At 60.7% G+C, this 20,709-nt stretch overlaps 2 protein-coding genes across 4 annotated transcripts in view; both read right to left on the bottom strand.

Moving 5' to 3' along the window:
• Positions 1 to 9,307, bottom strand: part of BIN3 (bridging integrator 3) — a 40,843-nt gene extending 31,536 nt beyond the window's left edge. Inside the window, exons 1-2 of one of the 2 annotated variants that reach the window (XM_063420026.1) lie at positions 9,239 to 9,272; positions 3,420 to 3,569 (exon numbers count right to left, since the gene is read on the bottom strand). Coding sequence is in view for 1 of the 2 variants with exons in the window: in XM_063420025.1 (XP_063276095.1) it covers positions 9,239 to 9,246 (8 nt within the window). In the remaining variant the exon portion in view is untranslated. Of the gene's footprint in view, positions 1 to 3,419; positions 3,570 to 9,238 lie in introns of both variants that reach the window. The other variant, XM_063420025.1, reaches the window with a different exon arrangement.
• Positions 9,308 to 14,921: 5,614 nt separating this feature from the next.
• On the bottom strand, positions 14,922 to 18,197 carry EGR3 (early growth response 3). Of its 2 annotated transcripts, none has more exons than XM_063420009.1 (2): positions 17,927 to 18,197; positions 14,922 to 16,885 (listed from the first exon to the last, which is right to left on the bottom strand). In XM_063420009.1, exons 1-2 carry the CDS (start codon positions 18,078 to 18,080, stop codon positions 15,846 to 15,848), a joined length of 1,194 nt encoding a protein of 397 aa, XP_063276079.1. In that variant the 5' UTR covers positions 18,081 to 18,197; the 3' UTR covers positions 14,922 to 15,845. The 2 variants fall into 2 exon arrangements, with proteins under 2 accessions (XP_063276079.1, XP_063276080.1); XM_063420010.1 differs by lacking the exon at positions 17,927 to 18,197 and adding an exon at positions 17,155 to 17,266 and having other exon boundaries at positions 14,923 to 16,885.
• Between the last annotated feature and the right edge of the window lie 2,512 nt (positions 18,198 to 20,709).

Below are 20,709 nucleotides of genomic sequence, written 5' to 3'. Positions count from 1 at the left end.
GCATCCCAACGTGGTGTTGTCCACTGGAAAAATCACTGAATCCAGGGAATTCTGGTAACAAGAGGGATGAGGGGTAGGAAAAGCCATGAATCAGCAGTGGTTGGGCACCAGAGCTGGGAAGGGAAGGCAGAGGGAGCACAGGGGGTCCTGTCCCACCCCAATCCCCCTCCTCAGCCCACCACGGAGGGCAAGGAACCCCCCAAAATCCCATTTTTTTCCTCCAAGAAACAAAGGGAAGTCAATGGAGCGCTGCAAATCCCCCGTGCAGCAGTAAATATCTCTATCAGCATCGTGATGCCACTTGGTAATTATGTCTGTCTCAGTAAAACCTCTAAAAAATAACCCTGTGCAAGTCAGGTCTGTTCCTCAATTATTGGAGGTGTTTTTTGTTCTGTTTTACAATTTTACATAATTTTCCTGGTTTCTAAATCACTGCCTTTTAATATGATTCTCTAGGAAGGTGGGGGGGGGGGAAGATGGATGAGCAGGAAAGAAAGAAGGGAGGAAAAAAAAGATGAAAGGTATGGATTTTATTGGAGCTTTTAAACCAAATGGATTCACCCCACGCCTCAAAACTGCTGCTGGCACCGAATTTTTGTCCCTTTGGGAGTTGTGTCCCTGCCTGCAAAATTGTGGGGGGACAAAGTGCAGCTGCCACAGCAACATCACAACGGTTTGCTTCAAAATTAAGAGGTTTGGGTTTTTTTCTGGTTAGAAAATGTTGGATGGGGATAATCCAAACAAACTGGGGGGAGGTGGATCCGTACCCATCACAGAATTCCCAGCGTGGCACGGATCTCCCTGATACCTTCAAAGCTGAGCCTGGCTCTCCAAACACCACAGAAAAACCAGAATGGGTGCTTTATTTTCTTTTTTTTTCCCCGATGTCTGGTTTCTGCTGAGCGAGAGAAAGCTGGGGTTGTGTTTGGGGTGTGAAATCCCTTGAAATGCCGTTCCTGAAGAGCCGAGCGCTGCTGAGTCACAGCCGGAGCGCTCCCACCCCGCGGGCTGGGGGAGCACCCCGGGCCTGGCAGCCCCTCCCCGAGGGGGCACCCCGAGTTTGGGGGAGCAGAGGGGTTCAGCAGGGAGGGAGGAGGGCGAAGCTCTGCAGGGAGAGGGTGGGAAGAGCTTAAAGGAAGGGAAAAAAAAGTGTGGGTGGAGAAAATCCTGCGAGCTCTACTCGGGGATGCTCAGGAACCCCAGGGAGGGGAAGGTGGGAGAAGCTGTGGCTGATTTTCTCTGAAGTTTCCCCAGCAATCTCATCTATTTACTTGGCTTCTCCATGTGCAAACGCAGGGCCACACACACACCAAAGCAGCGAATTCTCCTCTGGATGCACAGGAGAGTTGGAAACAAACCTCCCAGGCAGGGAGGGGATACAGCTCCACGAGGTCTGCGGGGAGATAAAACTCGGAGCTCCCCCTCCCACTCCCCTGGAACGGAGGCACGCAGGAATTGCCAGCAGGAATCGCTCAATCCTCGCTAAATTAGGGAGGAATTGTCCTTTTCCCAGCGTGGACATCAAGCCTTGGCGTCACCCCTGGCCGTGGGGAGCAGGGCTGGAGCTCAGAGCGTGCCCAGGGGATGAATTCCCTGCGGGATGTGATCCTATTCCCCAGCTCCTTCCAGCTGAACACGGCTCTGCCACCCCTAATCAGGCCCCAGAAGACCCTCGGCAGATAAGCAAGGCATAAACACCGAATATTCTCACCCACAGCTGATAAAACGCTGCCCCTGGGGATGCTGAGCTGCCAGGCAGGGACTGGGAAGGGAGGGAAGAGGGATGGACAGAGGGACGGACAAGCAGGGACAGGGACAGCAGAGGCTGGGGCAGTTTTGGTGTTAATTAATTTGGGAAAAGTGACACTGAGCCTCTGAATTCGATATTCCTGCCCCAGGTGGGCACAAGTGGCATTTGCAGGGGACCTGCAGGTCTTACTTTGGTATGAACTGGTGGCCAAAACTGTTTTTTACTGGTACCACTGCCAGACCGCCAGCTAAATCCACGTTTTGTGGGAAGTGCCCGCTTCCTGTGGAAAGTTTCAGGGTTTTTTTCCCTCTCTCTCTCTCTCATCAATACCCCAAGCGCCAGCACAGCCTGGATCCCCGCCAGAGCTTCTCACTCTTTGAATTTCCACCAAAAATCTCAATTCTTTCACCGGAAAGAAACCTCTCAGTGCCTGCAGGCAGGAGGATGACACCCAGCCTCCCGCGCTGCCAGCGTGACCCCGACCCTCCCAGCCTGGTTCTCCCGAGGATTTTGGCATGTGGGATGATGAAGGATTCAACAAATCCATCCCTCTCTACACCTGATCCTCTGTGCAGATAAAAATGTTCCTAAAGCCACCACAGAAACTGGGTCCTTTCCCTTTGGAGGCTCCTGGGTTGGGAATGGATTCAGCTCAAGGTGTGGCTGAATCCAGAAACGCTGCCTGGACGTGGGATCAGCTGCTGAGGGATCAAAGAGCTCCTGCAAAGCCCAACAGGAAGGTCGGGAGCACTCCAGGAGGATGTGGAGCTTCAGTTCCCCACTCGGTTGAGCTTCTCCTCCCTCTCCCCTTGGGCAAAGCTTCCCTGGGGGATGGAGGTGGCAGGGAAGGACTTTTCCATGCTAGGGGAAACCTGGAAGTTCAAAGGAAGCTGAGAGGCCTTTCCCAGCCCGCACAAGGAAAGGGAACACTGCACGCCAAAATCTCCCTAAAAACACCCCCAAAGTGCAAATCCCGGGCCAGGAGGGGATCCCGGGCGTGCCCAGGTGAGGCAGGCACGAGGGCAGGCTCGGGTTAGGCACGAATCTCCCGGATTCCTCCTCGCTGTGCTCCCGGCGTGGCCATGGAAACCGCAGGCACCGTCCCACCCCGCTCCCCCCTCCCGGGAACTCATGGCAACCGCTCCAAACACAGCGCGGAGGCAAAAAAAAATAAAAAATAAAATAAAAAAAAAGATTCCAACGGATCACAAACAGCTTCTGTCGAGGGAGAGTCTGCGCCAAATCCCCGTTTGGGTGCTCTCCTGGTGGGGAGGAGAGGGGAGGTCACGGGAGGGATGCAGGGATGGGAACCCTCGGGAATGAGCGCTCCCACCTGGATTTCAACCCCAGGAACTTGGGAGGCTTTAAAGCCACGCAGGGATGTCAGGGCGAGCTGCTGCAGCGGGGGAGAAGGGAAAGAGAGGTGTAAAAAGAGGGGAAAAAAAAAAAAAGAGAGGTGTAAACATCGATTTTCTGGATTTTAGGTCAGGCCAGGGAGAAGGAGGCACCTTCCTGGAGTTTGGCAGTGCAGGGATGAGCTGCGGGGAGCGGGTCCCTCTGCATCCTGCACGGTGTCAGTGTTAAAGCAAATCAAAAATAATGTCAGAATCCTCTCTCCCACCCATTCCAAGAGGAGCATGAAAAAAAAAAATAATGATATTTTACTCACCCATCAAAAGAAAATTACTCACGCCAGGCGCGTGGGCGAGCAGAATTTTGCAGGGCTGTTTTAGGCCCTGACTATGCTACAAAAATATCCATTTTAAGCACGGTTGTGAAACACGGTTGTGGTTCAACCTGAGCGCTGGGCTGGAGCTACCTGGACAAAACAGGTGGAAAAATGAACAATTATGGAATAACCATTCCAAGGCCCGTGATGGTGGCAGGTGGCTCTTCCCAGGTGCTCCACCCCGGTTTCACCACGATAAAAATTCTGGGATGTGCAAAGCGCCTTGCACAGGTCACAGGGAGGTGTTTGGGAGCCTCGCTCACCGCTCTGGTATCCGCTTGCTTCATCCCAGTTCATTTTATCCCGTGCTCATCTCCCATCCCAGTATCACTGAAACCTGCAGGGAAGGGGCAGCGCTGCCATCGGCCACGTCAGGCTCCAAAAAATATCAAAATTGGTTCAGAGGGAAGAAAAAACAGCTCAGGGCTGTGTTTGCATCGCAGCCACGGCTCCAAAACGTGGAAAACATCGGGAATAACCAAGAATGTCTGCAAATCTGTAACATGGAAAACATCGGGAATAACCAACAACCTGTGCAAATCCATAACATGGAAAACACTGGGAATAACCAACAACCTGGGCAAATCCATGACGTAGAAAACACTGGGAATAACCAACAACCCCACCCTGAGGCTGTGCAAATCCATAAAACAGAAAACACCAGGAATAACCAACAACCTGTGCAAATTCATGACATGGAAAACACTGGGAATAACCAACGACCTGTGCAAATCCATGACATGGAAAACATCGGGAATGACCAACAACCTGTGCAAATCCATGACATGGAAAACACTGGGAATAACCAACAACCTGTGCAAATCCATGACATAGAAAACACCAGGAATAACCAACAACCTGTGCAAATCCATGACATGGAAAACACTGGGAATAACCAACAACCTGTGCAAATCCATGACATAGAAAACACCAGGAATAACCAACAACCTGTGCAAATCCATGACATGGAAAACACCAGGAATAACCAACAACCTGTGCAAATTCATGACATGGAAAACACTGGGAATAACCAACGACCTGTGCAAATCCATGACATGGAAAACATCGGGAATGACCAACAACCTGTGCAAATCCATAAAACAGAGAACACCAGGAATAACCAACAGCCTGTGCAAATCCATGACATGGAAAACACTGGGAATAACCAACAACCTGTGCAAATCCATAAAAGAGAAAACACTGGGGATAACCAACAGCCTGTGCAAATCCATGACATGGAAAATACCAGGAATAACCAACAACCTGTGCAAATCCATAAAACAGAAAACACCAGGAATAACCAACAGCCTGTGCAAATCCATGACATGGAAAACACCAGGAATAACCAACAGCCTGTGCAAATCTGTAACATGGAAAATACCAGGAATAACCAACAACCCCACTCTGAGGCTGTGCAAATCCATAAAATAGAAAATACCAGGAATAACCAGCAACCCCCTTTTCCCTGTGGGAATTCACCTGGGGGTGAGTGGGAAGCCAAAGCAGGGGATGTTTGGGAGTTTGGTTACTCCAGGTTTGGTTTGATGCAGTTTCAGGAACCTTAAAAAACACTTTATAAAGCCATAAGTGAGGCACTCAGGGCAGTAAGGAGATGATACAGTAAAATCCAGCACTCCACTCCCTTTATTTTTAGAAGGAGTGATGGCCAAGGGAATCACTGGATTGCACATGAGCAAGGGGGGGATGAGGATGCTCCAAGGGATCACGGTCCAAAGCCTAAAGGAAGCTACAGAGCTCAGATGAGATTGTGAAAACACCTCAGCTGTCCATGCAAGGCTGTGTCCCAAAACGAGCCTAATCCTGTCTAAATAAAGCTCAGCCTAGAAAGGCAGAGCTGCCTCACTGCCTGGGCGCAGGAATCAGGAATTTGGGGTTTAATCCAGGCTCTGGCACTTGCAGGAGCCCTCTGGAACAGTTTGGCTGTGTCGGTACAAAGGTCATGGCTGTGTTCTGGGAGAGACCTTTGTGTACCTGCGTCATTCCCTGTGCTCCTGGGAGCATTCCCTGTGCCCCTGGGTCATTCCCTGTGCTCCTGGGTCATTCCCTGTGCTCCTGGGAGCATTCCCTGTGCTCCTGGGAGCATTCCCTGTGCTCCTGGGAGCATTCCCTGTGCTCCTGGGAGCATTCCCTGTGCTCCTGGGTCATTCCCTGTGCTCCTGGGCCATTCCCCGTGCTCCTGGGAGCATTCCCCGTGCTCCTGGGAGCATTCCCCGTGCTCCTGGGAGCATTCCCCGTGCTCCTGGGAGCATTCCCCGTGCTCCTGGGTCATTCCCTGTGCTCCTGGGTCATTCCCTGTGCTCCTGGGAGCATTCCCCGTGCTCCTGGGAGCATTCCCTGTGCTCCTGGGAGCATTCCCCGTGCTCCTGGGAGCATTCCCTGTGCTCCTGGGAGCATTCCCTGTGCTCCTGGGAGCATTCCCCGTGCTCCTGGGTCATTCCCCGTGCTCCCGGAGCATTCCCGGCCCTCATGCAGCACAGGGAGCCCACCAGGAGCGAGGGATGGCCCAGGATTAACCCCACACAACTCAACAATGCATCCACCTGCCAACAGCCCTTAAACCTCAGGGGATTTCCCTCACAAAACAAAATTCAGGCTGTGAGTGCCCAGGAGGCCAAAGGCAGCAGCCTGTGCCACTCCCAGCTCTGCTGGAAGACAAAGCTGAGGAAGAGCTCCATCCTCTTCCTCACCCGCAGCAGCCCAGCCCTGGACACAGAGGGATCGAGCCAAGAGTGACCAAACCCAGAGAGACGCACACGGGGCTGAGCCAGGCCCTGCCTCCCACAGCAGCTGGGACAAAGCTGGGACAAAGCTGGGACAAAGCTGGGACAAAGCTGGGACAAAGCTGGGACAAAGCTGGGACAAAGCTGGGACAGAGCTGGGACAGAGCTGGGACAGAGCTGGGACAAAGCTGGGACAGAGCTGGGACAGAGCTGGGACAGAGCTGGGACAAAGCTGGGACAGAGCTGGGACAAAGCTGGGACAAAGCTGGGACAAAGCTGGGACAGAGCTGGGACAAAGCTGGGACAAAGCTGGGACAGAGCTGGGACAGAGCTCTCCCAGGCCGGACGTGCCTCGCAGGGACATTTCAGCAGCGGGGCACGACCCCGGCGTGTGCCAGCGCCACCGTGGACGTCACCCAGACCCCGTGAATGCCGCGATTCATCCCGGGAGGGACCCCAGGGAGGGACCCCAGGGAGGGGACAGGGCCCGGGCTGCACTGAGGGCGATTGTGCCCTCAGCCCCTCGTGCGTCAGCGCGGACGCAGAAGAAAGAGGAGACTCAGAACTCCCTGGAGTCCCCAGTTCCCCTCGCTGGCCGGGGAACAACCTCGGATTCCAGGCCAGAAACCCCCAATCTCCCAGAGAAAGGTCTCTCAGAGAAAGCCACGCGTGTTGTGGTGACAAGTGACAGCCCCCGGACACCGGGAAGCGCAAGTGGAGGTGTGGACACCCTGCACCCGAATTATTCTGCACCCAACACACAAAGGGATTATTAATTCCTTATTCCTGCAGCTCCTCCTGGACCTGAGGGCCCTTCCAGAGTCCCTTCCCTCAGACTCCCTGGGATAAGCTGGCCCCAAGTCCTCGTGGCCAATGCCGTCTGCAATTGTTGCTGCTCTGAGCAAAGCAAACCCACAGTGATGCCAGTGGATAAATGTGTATTTTTAAACCAAATGCCCAATTTTAATCAGCACCTGTGTGTGCCTCGTTACGTTCCTGCAGTACATTTCCAAACCACAACTTCCACAGCTCCCAACCCAAAAACATTTTCTGTTGTCGCTGTGGAACTCAACAAGGCAAGGAAAAGCCCTTTCAGTCCTGATCCATCCCCTCCTCTGTCTCTCAGAACAGCGCTGGATCTCCAGGACCACCCAGGATGAGAAATCACACACATCAGTCCTGATTAATTTCTAATATTAATTATTTATAATACAATTCAATTAAATAAGCACCAAAGGAAGCCGTGCGTCCAAACTGAGCCCTCAGCAGTTTGATTCAAACACGCGGGAATTCTTCTTTCCTCTTTTTAAATGAAAAAAGCTTTCCTCTCACGAAGCTGGAGGGGATTTCACAGCATTTCAGAGCCAGTGGGGGCATTTGGGGACCCTCCCTGGACCTGCAGCAGCGCCTGGGCACGGAGGAGGGGGAGGGTGGGGAGGGGTCAGGGGTGCTGGGGGGGCACAGGTGAGGGTGGGAGGGCTGCACACCTGTGTGGGTGACCACAGGGACAGCAGGGACAAACCTGGCCAGGGCTGGGACAAACCTGGCAAGGACTGGGACAAACCTGTCCAGGACTGGGACAAACCCGGCCAGGGCTGGGACAAACCCGGCCAGGGCTGGGACAAACCTGCCCAAGGCTGGGACAAACCTGGCCAGCACTGGGACAAACCTGTCCAGGACTGGGACAAACCCGGCAAGGACTGGGACCAACCTGGCCAGGACTGGGACAAACCCGGCCACAAGTGGGACAAACTGGGCCAGGATTAGGACAGCCCTGGGGACCCCGCCAGGAGCAGCTCCAGGGTCTCCACCAGGACAGGCCCTGCCAGCACCAGGGTCTGCTCCAGGCCCAGCACTGAGGCCACCCCCGGGACCCCACCGGGGCCAGCACCGGGCCAAACCAGGCCAGCTCTGTGAGCCCCATCAGGGCCAGCACCGGGACAAGCCAGGCCAGCTCTGTGAGCCCCATCAGGGCCAGCACCGGGACAAGCCAGGCCAGCACTGTGAACCCCACCGGGGCCAGCACCGGGACAAGCCAGGCCAGCTCTGTGAACCCCACCGGGGCCAGCACCGGGACACGCCAGGCCAGCTCTGTGAGCCCCACCAGGGCCAGTACCGGGCCAAACCAGGCCAGCTCTGTGAACCCCACCGGGGCCAGCACCGGGACACGCCAGGCCAGCTCTGTGAACCCCACCGGGGCCAGCACCGGGACAAGCCAGGCCAGCTCTGTGAACCCCACCGGGGCCAGCACCGGGCCAAACCAGGCCAGCTCTGTGAACCCCACCGGGGCCAGCACTGGGACAAGCCAGGCCAGCTCTGTGAACCCCACCGGGGCCAGCACCGGGACACGCCAGGCCAGCACTGTGAGCCCCACCAGGGCCAGTACCGGGACAAGCCAGGCCAGCACTGTGAACCCCACCGGGGCCAGCACCAGGACAAGCCAGGCCAGCACTGTGAACCCCACCAGGGCCAGCACAGAGCCAAGCCAGGCCAGCTCTGTGAACCGCATTGGGGCCTCACCTAGGGCCTGCCCCGGGACAAGCCCCGGCAACACCGGCTCCGCTCCGAGGCCTCCACCGCGGCTCTCACCGGGCCAAGGCCGCTCAGCACCGGGGCCCGCTCCGGGCCCATCCCCGGCTCCTCCTCAACCGCAGTGCCCGGGTGAGGGGCCGGGACCGGGCGGGCCAGGGCCAGCGGTTCCGGTTCCTCCGCCTTCCTCCGCTGCCGGTGCCGCTGGTCCGGGTTCCTCCACCCTGTCCCGGTGCCGGCGCTCCCGTTCCCTCGGGCCTGTCCTTCTGACGGTGCTCCCGTTCCCCCGGCCTGCCCTGCTCCTGCTGCTCCTGTTCCCCAGGCGATCCCCGCTCTTGCTGCCCCCGTTCCCCGGGCCTGCCCCGCTCCCGGTGCCCCCGTTCCCGGTGCCCCCGTTCCCCGGGCCTGCCCCGTTCCCGGTGCCCCCGTTCCCGGTGCCCCCGTTCCCCGGGCCCCCATTCCCCGTTCCCCCGGTCCCCCCTCACTCACCAGCTCATGTTCCCCCTCCGCCCCGCGCCGCTCCCGGAAGTGCCGCCGCTTTTTTGGCCCCGCCCCTTCCGGGACCTCCGAGCCCGCCCCTCCTGGGCCGCGCGCCGCGGTGACGCCACGCGCGAGGGGGGCGTGACGTCACGCGGCAGGGAGCGTGACGTCACGGGCGAGGCGCGCGGGAGAAGCCCCTGAAATTGGCCCGGTTTGGGTGCAAAGGCTGCAAATGGGGCGGGAGGGGCGGAGGTAAACCACGGGGAGCTGTGGAGCGTCCCCGGGGTGGGCGAGGAGCAGGAATTGCCTGGATCACCCCAATGTGGGCAAGGAGCAGGAATTGCCTGGATCACCCCGAGGTGGGTGAGGAGAAGGAATTGCCTGGATCACCCCTGGAAAGGGCGAGGAGCAGGAATTGCCTGGATCACCCCTGGAAAGGGCGAGGAGCAGGAATTGCCTGGATCACCCCTGGAAAGGGCGAGGAGCAGGAATTGCCTGGATCACCCCTGGAAAGGGCGAGGAGCAGGAATTGCCTGGATCACCCCGGGGTGGGCAAGGAGAAGGAATTGCCTGGATCACCCCTGGAAAGGGCGAGGAGCAGGAATTGCCTGGATCACCCCGGGGTGGGCAAGGAGAAGGAATTGCCTGGATCACCCTTGGGTGGGCGAGGAGCAGGAATTGCCTGGATCACCCCTGGGTGGGCAAGGGCACAGGGAGGGAGTGCCCAGAACATCCCAAAAGTGGGTGAGGGCCATGGAGTGTCCAGAGCACCCTGGAGCGGGCAGTGGCACAGGGAGGGGGTGCCCAGGGTTATTCCCTGGGACGGGTGAGGGCACAGGGGAGGGATTCCCAGGAGCATCCGGGTGGGCAGGGGGTGCCCAGGGACACCCTGGGGTGGGCGGGAGCAGGGGGAGGAGCAGGACTGCCCCAGTCCAGGAAATCCAAGCGATGTGTGTCACCTCTGGAACAGCAGGAACCCCCAATTTTGGGGAGAAACCCCCCAAATCCATCTTGAGCCGGCTGGACAGGGCGGGAGGGGCAGCAGAATCCTTTTGGTGACCAAAACCCCGCCGTGACCTCAGCACTGACCCCTCAGCCACCACCCCCCGTGACCCCGGCATGCAGCAGAGCCCCCCAAGATCTGGGTGCCCTTGGCCCCCCAGGGTGACACCCCGGGGGTGGGGACGGGCTCGGTGCCACCGGGCTGGTGACACCGGCCACATGCCAGCGCACGGGGCGGGGGCCGGGCCGGGCGCCAGGGGTGGCTTTATCAATTAGCAGGTGGAGGTAAACAGCGCGGTAATTACAGCCAGGGAGGATGATGCTAAACTGGGAAGGTGTTACCGACACCGGTGAGGACAGGGATTAGCCCAAAAGGAGCAGGGGGGGCAGATCCAGGGGGGGTGACCAGTGGGGAGGGTGGCAGCCCCCACCAGGTGTCCCCTTTTGTGCCACGGTGGTGAGGAGAAGCCGGGATGGTGAAGAGGGGGGGTTGCAAGGTGGCCTGAGGGAAAGGGATCGATTTTGGGGGTGCTGGTGGGGGTCAGAGCAAACCCCGAGGGGAGGATGCCCCACATGCCCATCCAGGGGTGGGCAGGGTGAGGAGGAAGAGGAGGGCTGGTGCCAGGAGGGTTTGGCAGTTCCTGCTGCCAGCTGGGCCAGGCTGCTGCTCTCGGCCCTGTCCCCACTGTGGTGCCCCTCACTGTCACCTCGGGGCGCAGGGGATGGGACAGGACAGAGCTGGGACGAGCCTGGAGCTGTCATCCTGGTGGCCCCAGGACTCGGGGAGCGAATTCCGTGGAGGCTCTGCCGTTTGTCCCCCTGTTCTGACCACGTGCCGGGAGGATGAGTCTGGTGCCTTCCTCCAGAACACCCATCCAGGGGTGGGGCTGAATCCACACGGTCCCACGGGTGGGAGATGAGGGTCAGGAGATCCAGAACCATCCAGGCCTCCCGTGGACGAGGCCTCCTGCCAGGCAGGGGCAGAAGCTGAGCCGGAGGTGAGAAGATCAGGGAAGGATCCCGCCAACGTCTGTACTCCAGCTGCAAACCAGGAGTTTCTGGCCATGGCTCCTGACCCCAGGGATGGGGTCTCAGCTCTTGGGGCTCCTCCTGAGCAGCAAATCCCATCCCGTGGAGAGCTCCTGGATCCAACCACGTCCTGCAAAGCCCCGGAGACCCTCAGCAGGGAGGAGCGAGGTGTCGGTGACCTCCTCGGGACCGCGGCGCTCCCGTCGAGGAGGGAGAGGCAGCAAGTTCTGTGGAGCTGGTACGTGACTGGGAGCCCTTCCCTCCTCCCCAGAACGCAGAGAGCTCAGAACGGGCATGGAAAGTGCCGTGTTTCCGTAGCAACCAACATTTTTTCGTGCGAGGTGCTGCACGCACTCCCCGTGCTTCGTCACCCAAGGGTGCTCCTCACCTTCCAGGGGGGTGCTGCCCAGCGGGATGCCCAGGCCTGGCTGGCAGAGCGGGTCCCCAGGGCCTGGTGAGCTCCTTCCCTCCTCCTCCTCCTCCTCCTCCTCGCCTGCAGAAGGAGCCCAAAGTGTTGGTGCAGCCTTGGGTGGCTCCTCACTGGGGCAGCTCCTCTGCTGTGCCCCTTCCCGGGATCTCCAGCGCTTTCCACCAGTGCAGACGGGCACCTCCAGCACCTCCGGCACCGCCACAGCACCCTTGGGTGATGCTGGGGGCCGTGGTGGCTCTCCCTGAGTGCGGCCACTCCGGTCCCTGCCCACCCGAGCCACGCACGGGGACACCGCGGGCACCGATGGCTCCCAAACCATCCCGCAGCCCCTCCGGCTGCAGGAGCTCCGGAACGCGAGGGGAGGACGATCCCGGCTCATCCCGATCCAGCCTGGCACAGCCACCAAACACTGAACCACCAGGAATCACCGTGAGACCGCGGGGCCCGCCCGGCGCGGCTCCACAGCCGAGTCCTCAACACCGCGAGGTGCCAACACCCAGCCGTGCCCTGAACCACCGTGAATTTACCCTAAATTAAAACCTTTCCAAACCAGGCAGCTCAACAAACCCCCTGGAACGGGCAGAGCTGCCCCGGAAAGGCCGGAGCAGCTTCTCCAGGCCCGGCTGCGGATCCAAATCAAAAAGCAGGAAAAGTGACAACACCACCGACGCTTTCACACCCCGGGAACGCCGGGAAAGGCCGCGGTGCCACCGCCGGCACTGCCACCAAGGCCTCGGGAGACAGGACACTCCTGGGACACCCAACCGGTCGCGCTCCACCGCGGCAGAGCCAGACAAGCACACGCCAAGGGACCCCCAGAGCCCGGCCCGGGATCCTCCAGCACAATCCCAGCCCGGGAGCCTCCGGCCTCCATCCCTGGGGGAGGATCCAAGCTCCGCACGCCACCACTGCAAACATCCAAAGCTCCTTCTCCCACTCGTTCCTCGTGCCCGCGCCCGCGCTGGAACCCAGCGGGGTTATTTTTATCCTGAGCGATCCAGGCTGGGGGAAAAAATAAATTAAAAAATCCCCCGCGGGCGCTGGGCCCCAGGGAGCGATTTGGCGGGCGAAGGGCGCGCGGGCATTACCGGCATTACCGCGATCCTCTTTGGCGGCCCAGAGTTATCCCGGCGGAAGCCGCCGGCAAAATGGTGACGGGGTCAAGGCAGCGGCGCAGGGAAAAACGGGATGGGGGGTCAAGGGCAAAGCAAGGATGCGGCGGGGTTTTGGGGAGAGGGTGGGTGCCCCTCGTCCCCGTTGGGTGCCCCTGTTCCCAGTTGGGTGCCCCCATTCCCGGTTGGGTTCCCCCATTCCCGGTTGGGTTCCCCCATTCCCGGTTGGGTGCCCCCATTCCTGGTTGGGTGCTCCCATTCCCAGTTGGGTGCCCCATTCCCGGTTGGGTTCCCCCATTCCCGGTTGGGTGCTCCCATTCCCAGTTGGGTGCCCCATTCCCGGTTGGGTTCCCCCATTCCCGGTTGGGTGCTCCCATTCCCGGTTGGGTGCCCCCATTCCCGGTTGGGTGCCCCCATTCCCGGTTGGGTGCCCCCGTTCCCGGTTGGGTGCCCCCATTCCCGGTTGGGTGCCCCCATTCCCAAGTTGGGTTCCCCCATTCCCGGTTGGGTTCCCCCATTCCCGGTTGGGTGTCCCCATTCCCGGGAAAGAGGGGACGCGAGGACGGAGCCGGTCGCCTTCGGGGTCACCCAGCTGGGTCTTGCTGTGCCGTCCTGTGGGTAGAACTGAAGGAGAGCAAGGGGGACTGAGAAAAAAAAGCGGGTTATTAAAAAAATAAAAATATAAAAATAAAGAAATCGTATCAAAAAATAATATTTAAGGAAATACAGCACTAGGAAAAAAAAATTTCAGTACAGACAGGTTTCAAAGTCGCCCGTAAAGAGACGCAGCACCCACTTCCCTGCACATTTCAACGCTTTTTACACTCCCCTTACACATTAAAACCTCTTTTTTTTTTTACTTTCCAAACCAATATAGATCATTTTTAAGCAAATAAAGATATTTACTACAGATTTTGATTGTCAGCAAACACAATATATTTACTGCATTAGCATTTGCTCACAGTGCAAATGGTACAACAATACATCAGTTCAATATTTCTGATTTTTTCCCTTAAAAATGCTGTATGCATTAACTATCATATTTGCATTACAACATGACAAATGAGCAAATGAAATGTGTGTGAAAATTATCACCTTTTCACAATATCAAGCATAATTTTTTTTTAACCTTAGTATAAGGTACTATAAATCCAAGAAATAAAAACATCCACAAAATATATTACATCTGGTATGATTTTTTTTTCTCTAAGTACTCAACTTTATACAAAAGTCTTTCAAAAAATATCATTCCCTTAGGTTTGTGTGGTTAAACCTGATTGTGGTTTTTTCTTTTTTTTTTTTTTTTTTTTTTGTTCCTTTCAGTTCACATAAATTAGACTGCATTCTTCCTCTTCTCTTTATTTTTGTACGTTTTTAATGTGTTTTTTTGTGGTTTTTTTTTTCACATGCAGACATCAAACCTGGATAGCACGACCTTTTGGCAACAAAGATTTTTTTTTCTTTTTAACTCATTATTATTTTTGCTTAGTTTAGCTTAAATGTCTGAGCACAGTTTTATTAAAACAAAAGAAGAAAAAAATCAGAGCAGTCATGCAATGACATGCACATACCAGAAGGAGAAAGAAAAAAAATAATAAAATAATAAAATAGAGGACTAATTGATTTTTCTCCTCCATAGTTGGGTGGTTGTTTTAAAGTGACCAAATAAAATAAAATAAAAATATCTCACATTATAAAAAGTATTCAGCAAAATACTGGGGTGCTTTTTTTTTTTCCCTGTATTTCTGTAAAGAATTTCCCTTCTGCTGAAAACAAACGAACAAAAAAAATAATAAAAAAGGAAAAGAAAACAAAAATAAGAAAACAAACCCAAAAGCTGCTGCCGGGACTCCTCCCCTGGAGTTGGGGGTCCCGCAGAGCCGCCCCCCGCCCCGCCAGCCCGGCTTGGGGGGCTGAGCCCTCTTACCTCCAACACGGGGAGCCGGTGCTTGGGGACACGGGGGGGACACGGGGGGGACACGGGGCCGGGGGGGCAACGGGGGCTCCAGGCCCTGCGAGGAGAGGAGCCAGATCAGCTCCATCCGTCTGTCCATCCATCCATCCATCCATCCATCCATCCATCCATCCATCCGTCTATCCATCCATCCATCCATCCATCCATCCATTCATCCATCCATCCGTCCGTCCGTCCATCCATGCATCCATCCATCCATCTGTCCATCCATCCATCATTCATCCTTCCGTCCGTCCGTCCATCTATCCATCCATCCATCCATCCGTCCGTCCGTCCGTCCCCTCACGGATCCTGGAGCGCCCAGCCCCGGGGGAGCCGGGCAGGACGGGGCCGGGCTGGGGGAGGCCGATCCTGGAGCCCCCAGCCCCGGCAGGGCGGGCGGGTCGGAGCGAGCCCTGGGATTCAGGAGAGCCGGGAACATTCCCGGGATCCAGGAGAGCCGGGATCATTCCCGGGATCCGCCGCCCGGGCAGCCCGGAGCCGGGCCGGGATGGGGCCGGGAGGGGCCGGGGGAGGGCCGCGGGGTGCGGGAGAGTCGGAGCCGGGAGAGCCGGGATGGGGCAATCCAGACGGGATCCGGGCGGTGCGAGTAATCCGGGTGCAGGAGCAGGGATCCGGGAACAGGGTGCGGGAGCAGGGATCCGGGAGAGCCGTGCACGGAGGGTGCGGGCGGCCCGGCCCCGGGCAGTGCGGGTGGAAGCAGCCGGGATCCGCGGGTTGCAGGAGCGGGCGGGCGGGATCCGGGCGGTGCGGGCGGCCCGGCCCCGGGCGGTGCGGGTGGTGGAAGCAGCCGGGATGTGGAAGGTGCGGGAGCAGCCGGGATCCGGGCGGTGCGGGCAATCCCAGCGCGAGTCCGGGCAATCCGGGTGCGGGCAGTGCGGGTCCCGTCGATCCAAGTGCGGGCAGGATCCAGGTGCGGGCAGCCTGGACCCGGTCAGTCCGGGTGCGGGCAGAGCGGACCCGTCGCAGCACAACCCCGGTATCCTGAGCACCCCGGGGTTCCCCCCGGAGCGGTGCCGAGGCCAAGGGGAGGAGAAGGGGTGCCACCGCGCCGCCCCCCACAATCCCTCAAGCGCACGTGGTGACGGCGGGGGCGAGGGCCACGGGGGGCGAGGTGGTGGCGGTGGCGGCGGGGGGCGCGGCGGGGGGCTGCCCGCCCGAGCCCTTCTCGGCCTTCTTCTCCTTCTGCTTGAGGTGGATCTTGGCGTGCCGCTTGCGCTCGTCGGAGCGGGCGAACTTGCGGCCGCAGAACTCGCAGGCGAAGGGCTTCTCGCCGGTGTGGGTGCGGATGTGGGTGGTGAGGTGGTCGCTGCGGCTGAAGCTCCGCATGCAGATGCGGCACTGGAAGGGCTTGTGGCCCGTGTGGATGCGGAGGTGGCGGGTGAGCTCGTCGGAGCGGGAGAAGCGGCGGTCGCAGCCCTCGGCCGGGCAGGCGTGGGGCCGCTCGTGGAGCGGCGTCTTGCTGGGCCGGTTGGGGTACTTGCGGGGTCGGATGGGCTTGAGGGTGAGGGGCGGCTGCGGCAGCCCCCCGAAACCCGGGTGGATCTGCTTGTCCTTGAAGGCCTTGATGGTCTCCAGCGGGGTGATGGGGGGCGGGTTGACGCGGATGGGGTCCAAGCTCTGGAAGGGTTTGTGCTCCGTGATGGTGCCCATGTCGTTGGGGTGGTGGTAGAGGTTATAGTCTGGGATCATGGGGAAGAGGTTGCTGTCCAAGGCGGGCTTGGCCGCCTGGTAATCCTGGGGGGAGTAGGTGAGGCCGGGGTTGCTCTGGGGGTCGTGGAAGGAGACGGGCTCTGGGTAGAGGTCACTGCAGGAGGAGTAGGGCGGCAGCGCGGGGTACATCTGGTCCACCTCGCCCTGCGGCGGCCCCATGCTGCCCGCCGAGCTCTGCGTGCTGGTGAGCGCGCCCGAGGACGGCGGCACCCCCAGGATGCCGGCGCTCATCAGGCTGATGATGTTGTCCTGGCACCAGTTGGAGGGCGAGTCGAAAGCGAATTTCCCCAGGTAGGTGACAGTCTTGTTGCCCGGGGCGGGTTGAAAAGTGCCCGAGTAGGAGGACAATTCCTGACCGGCCTTTTCGTTCGCTAAGCCAATGTCCATAACATTATCTGCAAAGTGCGAGAGAAGCGGGGCAGGGTGAGCCGGGAGGGCCCGGGGGGAGCACCGGGGGATGCTCCGGGGAGCGGGGATGCACCGGCTCCCCCTCGCCCCGCTCCCCCCCTTCCCCTCGCTGCTTCCACCCCGCGTCTCCGGCGCTGCCTGCCGGGGGGTCCCGACGATCCGGGGCCGCCCGCGCCGCCCCCGCGAGGAGCTGCCCGGGGTGGGTGGGTGGGTGGGGGGGACACCCCTCCGCCGCGCCGCCGGGGGAAGGAGGTACCTGCGGCTACAGGTAGGCTTCCTCCCCGTCCGGCCCCGGCAGCGCTGGGCACTCCGCGGAGCCGGGGCTGCGGCCGCCGACGCCGTTACCAACTCGCCGCCTTCCCTGCGCCGAGCCCCGGCGAGGAGAAACACGGGGATGGGGAGGGGGGGGCGGATTTAGCCTGGCGGGGCTCCGCGTGGGAGCGGGAACACGCGGGGAGCACCCGCCCCCGCCGCCCTCGGCGCTCACCTGTGCCCCCCCAGATCCTCCCTCTCTCTCTCCTGTCCCCCCCCTCGCCGTTTCCCCCAGCCCCGCTCTCCGGGAAAGTCGGCGCCGCGTCCCGGGGAGCCCACGCTGCCGCCGCCGCCGCTGCGGGGTGTGGGGGGGCGGCTGCCACGGCCACGCGCGTCCGCGGCGCCTCCGCACCCGCGCGGATCCCGGCGCGGGCGGGCGGCCCCTGCGCGACACCGAGGTGCCCGGCCTATCCCCTCGGCCTCTCCGGCTTTTCCACCCGGGTCCTCCTCCCCACGGAGCCCGGCCGCCGTCCCCGTACCTGCGGCGGCGGCTCGGCGGCGGCAGCGCTCGGCGGAGCCCTGCAGCGATCGCGCGGAGACACGGCGAGGAAAGCGGTGGGTGGGTGCGGGGGGGGACGCTCCCCAGCCCCAGCTCTTCCCTTCCCTCCGAGGCTCCATGACACCCTACCCACAGCATCCTCCTCCTCGCCCCACCGGCTCCCCCCCCCCCCCGCGCCGCTCCTGCCTTTTCCCCATTTTCCTTCCCCCCCCTTTACCTGCAGCCATCTGGTTGTAGTGAGCCACCGAGTCGCTGGTGCTGGAGAAGATATTCAAAGAGTTGGGGATCTCCTCTGGGTAAAGATTGTCAGGCAATTGGTTCATCAAAGTGTTCATGGTCCCCGGCAGCTTCTCCAGTAGTTTGCCTGTCATAGCACTGGAGGAAAAGGCTGGTTCAACGTGGCTCCGAGCTCAGCTCCCGAGGAAACAACATCCGAGTGGCAAATCCGTGCGAGGGAAATCATGCAAGAAGAAAAGTTGGGGCGGGGGCGGCGGGGGGGGGGGAGGAGGAGGAGGAGGAGGAGGCGGGGGGGGGGGCTGGGGGTGGCCGCGGAGGAGGGGGCGCGGGGGGGGCGCGGTCCTCCGTGGGTCCCTTGGTGGTGTTTCCTCGAGGGGGAGGGGGCGATCTGGCTGGCAGATGTGGTTGTAGAAGCTGGGGGGGGTGGTGGTGGGGGGGGAGGATTTAACCCCTCCTCTCTCGCTCTCTCTGTCTCTCTCGCCGGCTCCCGGCCCCGCTCCCCCCGCGCTCGGCCCCGCTCCGCTCGCCGGTTCCTTCGCTGCCGCCCGACTGCTCCGCCGGGGACTCCGCGGGGCCTTTATGCGGGAGCGCTCCGTGACGTAGCTGCCCATATATGGACAGACAAAGCCGAGCCGAGGCCGAGACGTCACAATGGAAGCTCCGCACAATGGAACGTTGGAGAGAGCAGGAAGCGGGGCCGGCGAGCGCGGGGACGGGGGACAGGCGGCCCGGAGAGGGGGACCGGGGACCCTGCACCGGCCCAGGGGGACCGGGCACCGGATACCGGGCTTAGGAGGACCCGGGAACGGGGTATCCTGCACCGGGCGGGGGGGACAGGGCACCGGACGCCGGGTGAAGGGGGCCGGTCACCAGGCGTGCTGCACCGGGGAAGGGGTACCCGGTACCGGGCATCCTGCACCGGGCCATGGGCACCGGGACTGCGCAACCCGCAGCGGATAAGGGGTACCGGGCTTGCTGCGCCAAGCACCGGGCATCCTGCACCGGAAAAGGGGCACCGGGCATCCTTCCCCGAGCACCGGGCACGCTGCACCGGGCAGTGGGCACCGGGAACCCTGCGCAGGGCACAGGGCACCGGGCATCCTGCCCTTGTCACCGGTGTATGAGGCATCCTGCACCGGGCACCGGGCACAGTGCACCGGACCGGGGTTGTCCTCTCTGCGCTGCATCCTCCGCGCCGAGCGGTGCCGTTCCCCTGCGGAGAGCGGGCGGCGGCTGCTCCAGCCCTTCCAGCCCGGATCGTTCCCCCCGGGAAGGAGCGGGGGCGCGGGGACAGTCCGCCCCCGCCGTGCCTGACCCTGCGGCCGCCCCCGGGGCTGCTCAGAGCCAGGCTCTTACCGGGAGGATTCTTTTCCTCCGGTGGAGACCAGGACCGGCCACAAACCCCATCCCGCAGCCCGAGCTGGCGCAGGAACGGGACGGGAGCTGTGCGGGGAAAGCCACAGCGCCAGGCAGTGGAGTTTGGTGGGAAGGAGAGGGTCAGAGTGGAGGGGCTGCAGAAGCCTCCAGCCCCTCGGTGTGGTGGCAGTGGTGACAGAGGGGGTGGCTCTGCCCCGAGCCGCCCCCTCCCCATGTCCCGACTCCCCTGGAGAACAGCGCTTGGAATACTTTAAAAAACAGGTAACACTTGTTGGTCGCCTGTGATTTTAACCTCACCTCCCCCCTTTAAAAGTTTGGCACTTCCAAGGCGTCAGTAATTAGGTGGTTTCGTGCTAAGTGTGCCAACTGATGCTATCTTTAAAACCCTCCGAGTTATATAGCAAATGTATGGAAAAATGCTGTGTTGCAATAGCTCCACTTACCCAATTCCTGCAGGGCCGGCTTTGCCATGGGAGTGAAATCCGGGCTACGGGAGGGCTGCGGCGGGAGGGGACCGGGCACGGGGGGCACGGACACCCCGGGGGCTGCGGAGGCGCAGCGGGGCCCGGGCACGGTCGCTGCGCGGTGCGGGCAGCGGCTCGGGGCGGGGAGCGGGGTGGGTGGGGGGTGCTGCGGGGCGCGGGGCGGGGGAGCCCTCCCGGGGGTGGGGGGCAGCGAGCCCCGGCTTGGGCTGTTCGTGACTGCGGGGGGAAGGAGGGGCCCGTGTGTTACATCAACTTCGGGGTCGCCATTGACTCCAGGAACCCCCACATCCACTTCAGGGCCCCCACATCCACTCCAGGGCCCCCCACATCCACTACAGGGACCCCCACATCCACTCCAGGGACCCCCGTGTGCTCCAGGGCCGCTCATTCACTGCAGCCCCCCAGCCACTGCAACCCCAGCCACTGCAGTGCTGCCCCTCCATCGAGGGACCCCCCTCCCATTAGAAGTCCCCCCCATCCCCTGCAGAGCCCCCCATCCTGTGCAGAGCCCCCACTCTCTGCAGAGCCCCCCACTCTCTGCAGAGCCCCCCACTCTCTGCAGAGCCCCCCCACCTTGCACAGAGCCCCCCGTCCTGCACCGAGCCCCCTCTCCCTTGCACCCGTGTCACCCCCATCCTTTGCAGGGCACTCTCCTTGTTTGGCACCCCCTCTCTCCCCCTTTGCCCCCCAAACCGCAGCCCCCCTCCACTCCAGCGCATCCCCCGCCCGCCCCGCCCGTGGCCCGGCGCGGCCCGGGGGGAGCGCGGCGGCGGCGGCGGCGGCGGCGGAGGGGGGAACGGGGGGGGAGAGCGGGGCGGCGGCGGGCGGGCGGCCGAGGGGAAGCGCCATACAAGGCCTGGATCCGGCCCCGCCTCCGCTCCCTTCTTTGGCCGCCGGTTCC

The sequence above is a fragment of the Prinia subflava genome, chromosome 29 (assembly GCF_021018805.1).
Source record: "Prinia subflava isolate CZ2003 ecotype Zambia chromosome 29, Cam_Psub_1.2, whole genome shotgun sequence".
NCBI lineage: Eukaryota > Metazoa > Chordata > Aves > Passeriformes > Cisticolidae > Prinia > Prinia subflava.
Note: the sequence above shows the minus strand (reverse complement) of the source record. Positions and strands in the feature narration are given on the sequence as shown.

Excerpts from the sequence above, each read along its gene's own strand:
- EGR3 (XM_063420009.1), bottom strand. The coding sequence starts at position 18,080 with ATGACAGGCAAACTACTGGAGAAGCTGCCGGGGACCATGAACACTTTG. Across the intron at positions 16,886-17,926 it reads CTACAACCAGATGGCTGCAG|ATAATGTTATGGACATTGGC; the intron begins GTAAAGGGGGGG and ends CGCACTTTGCAG.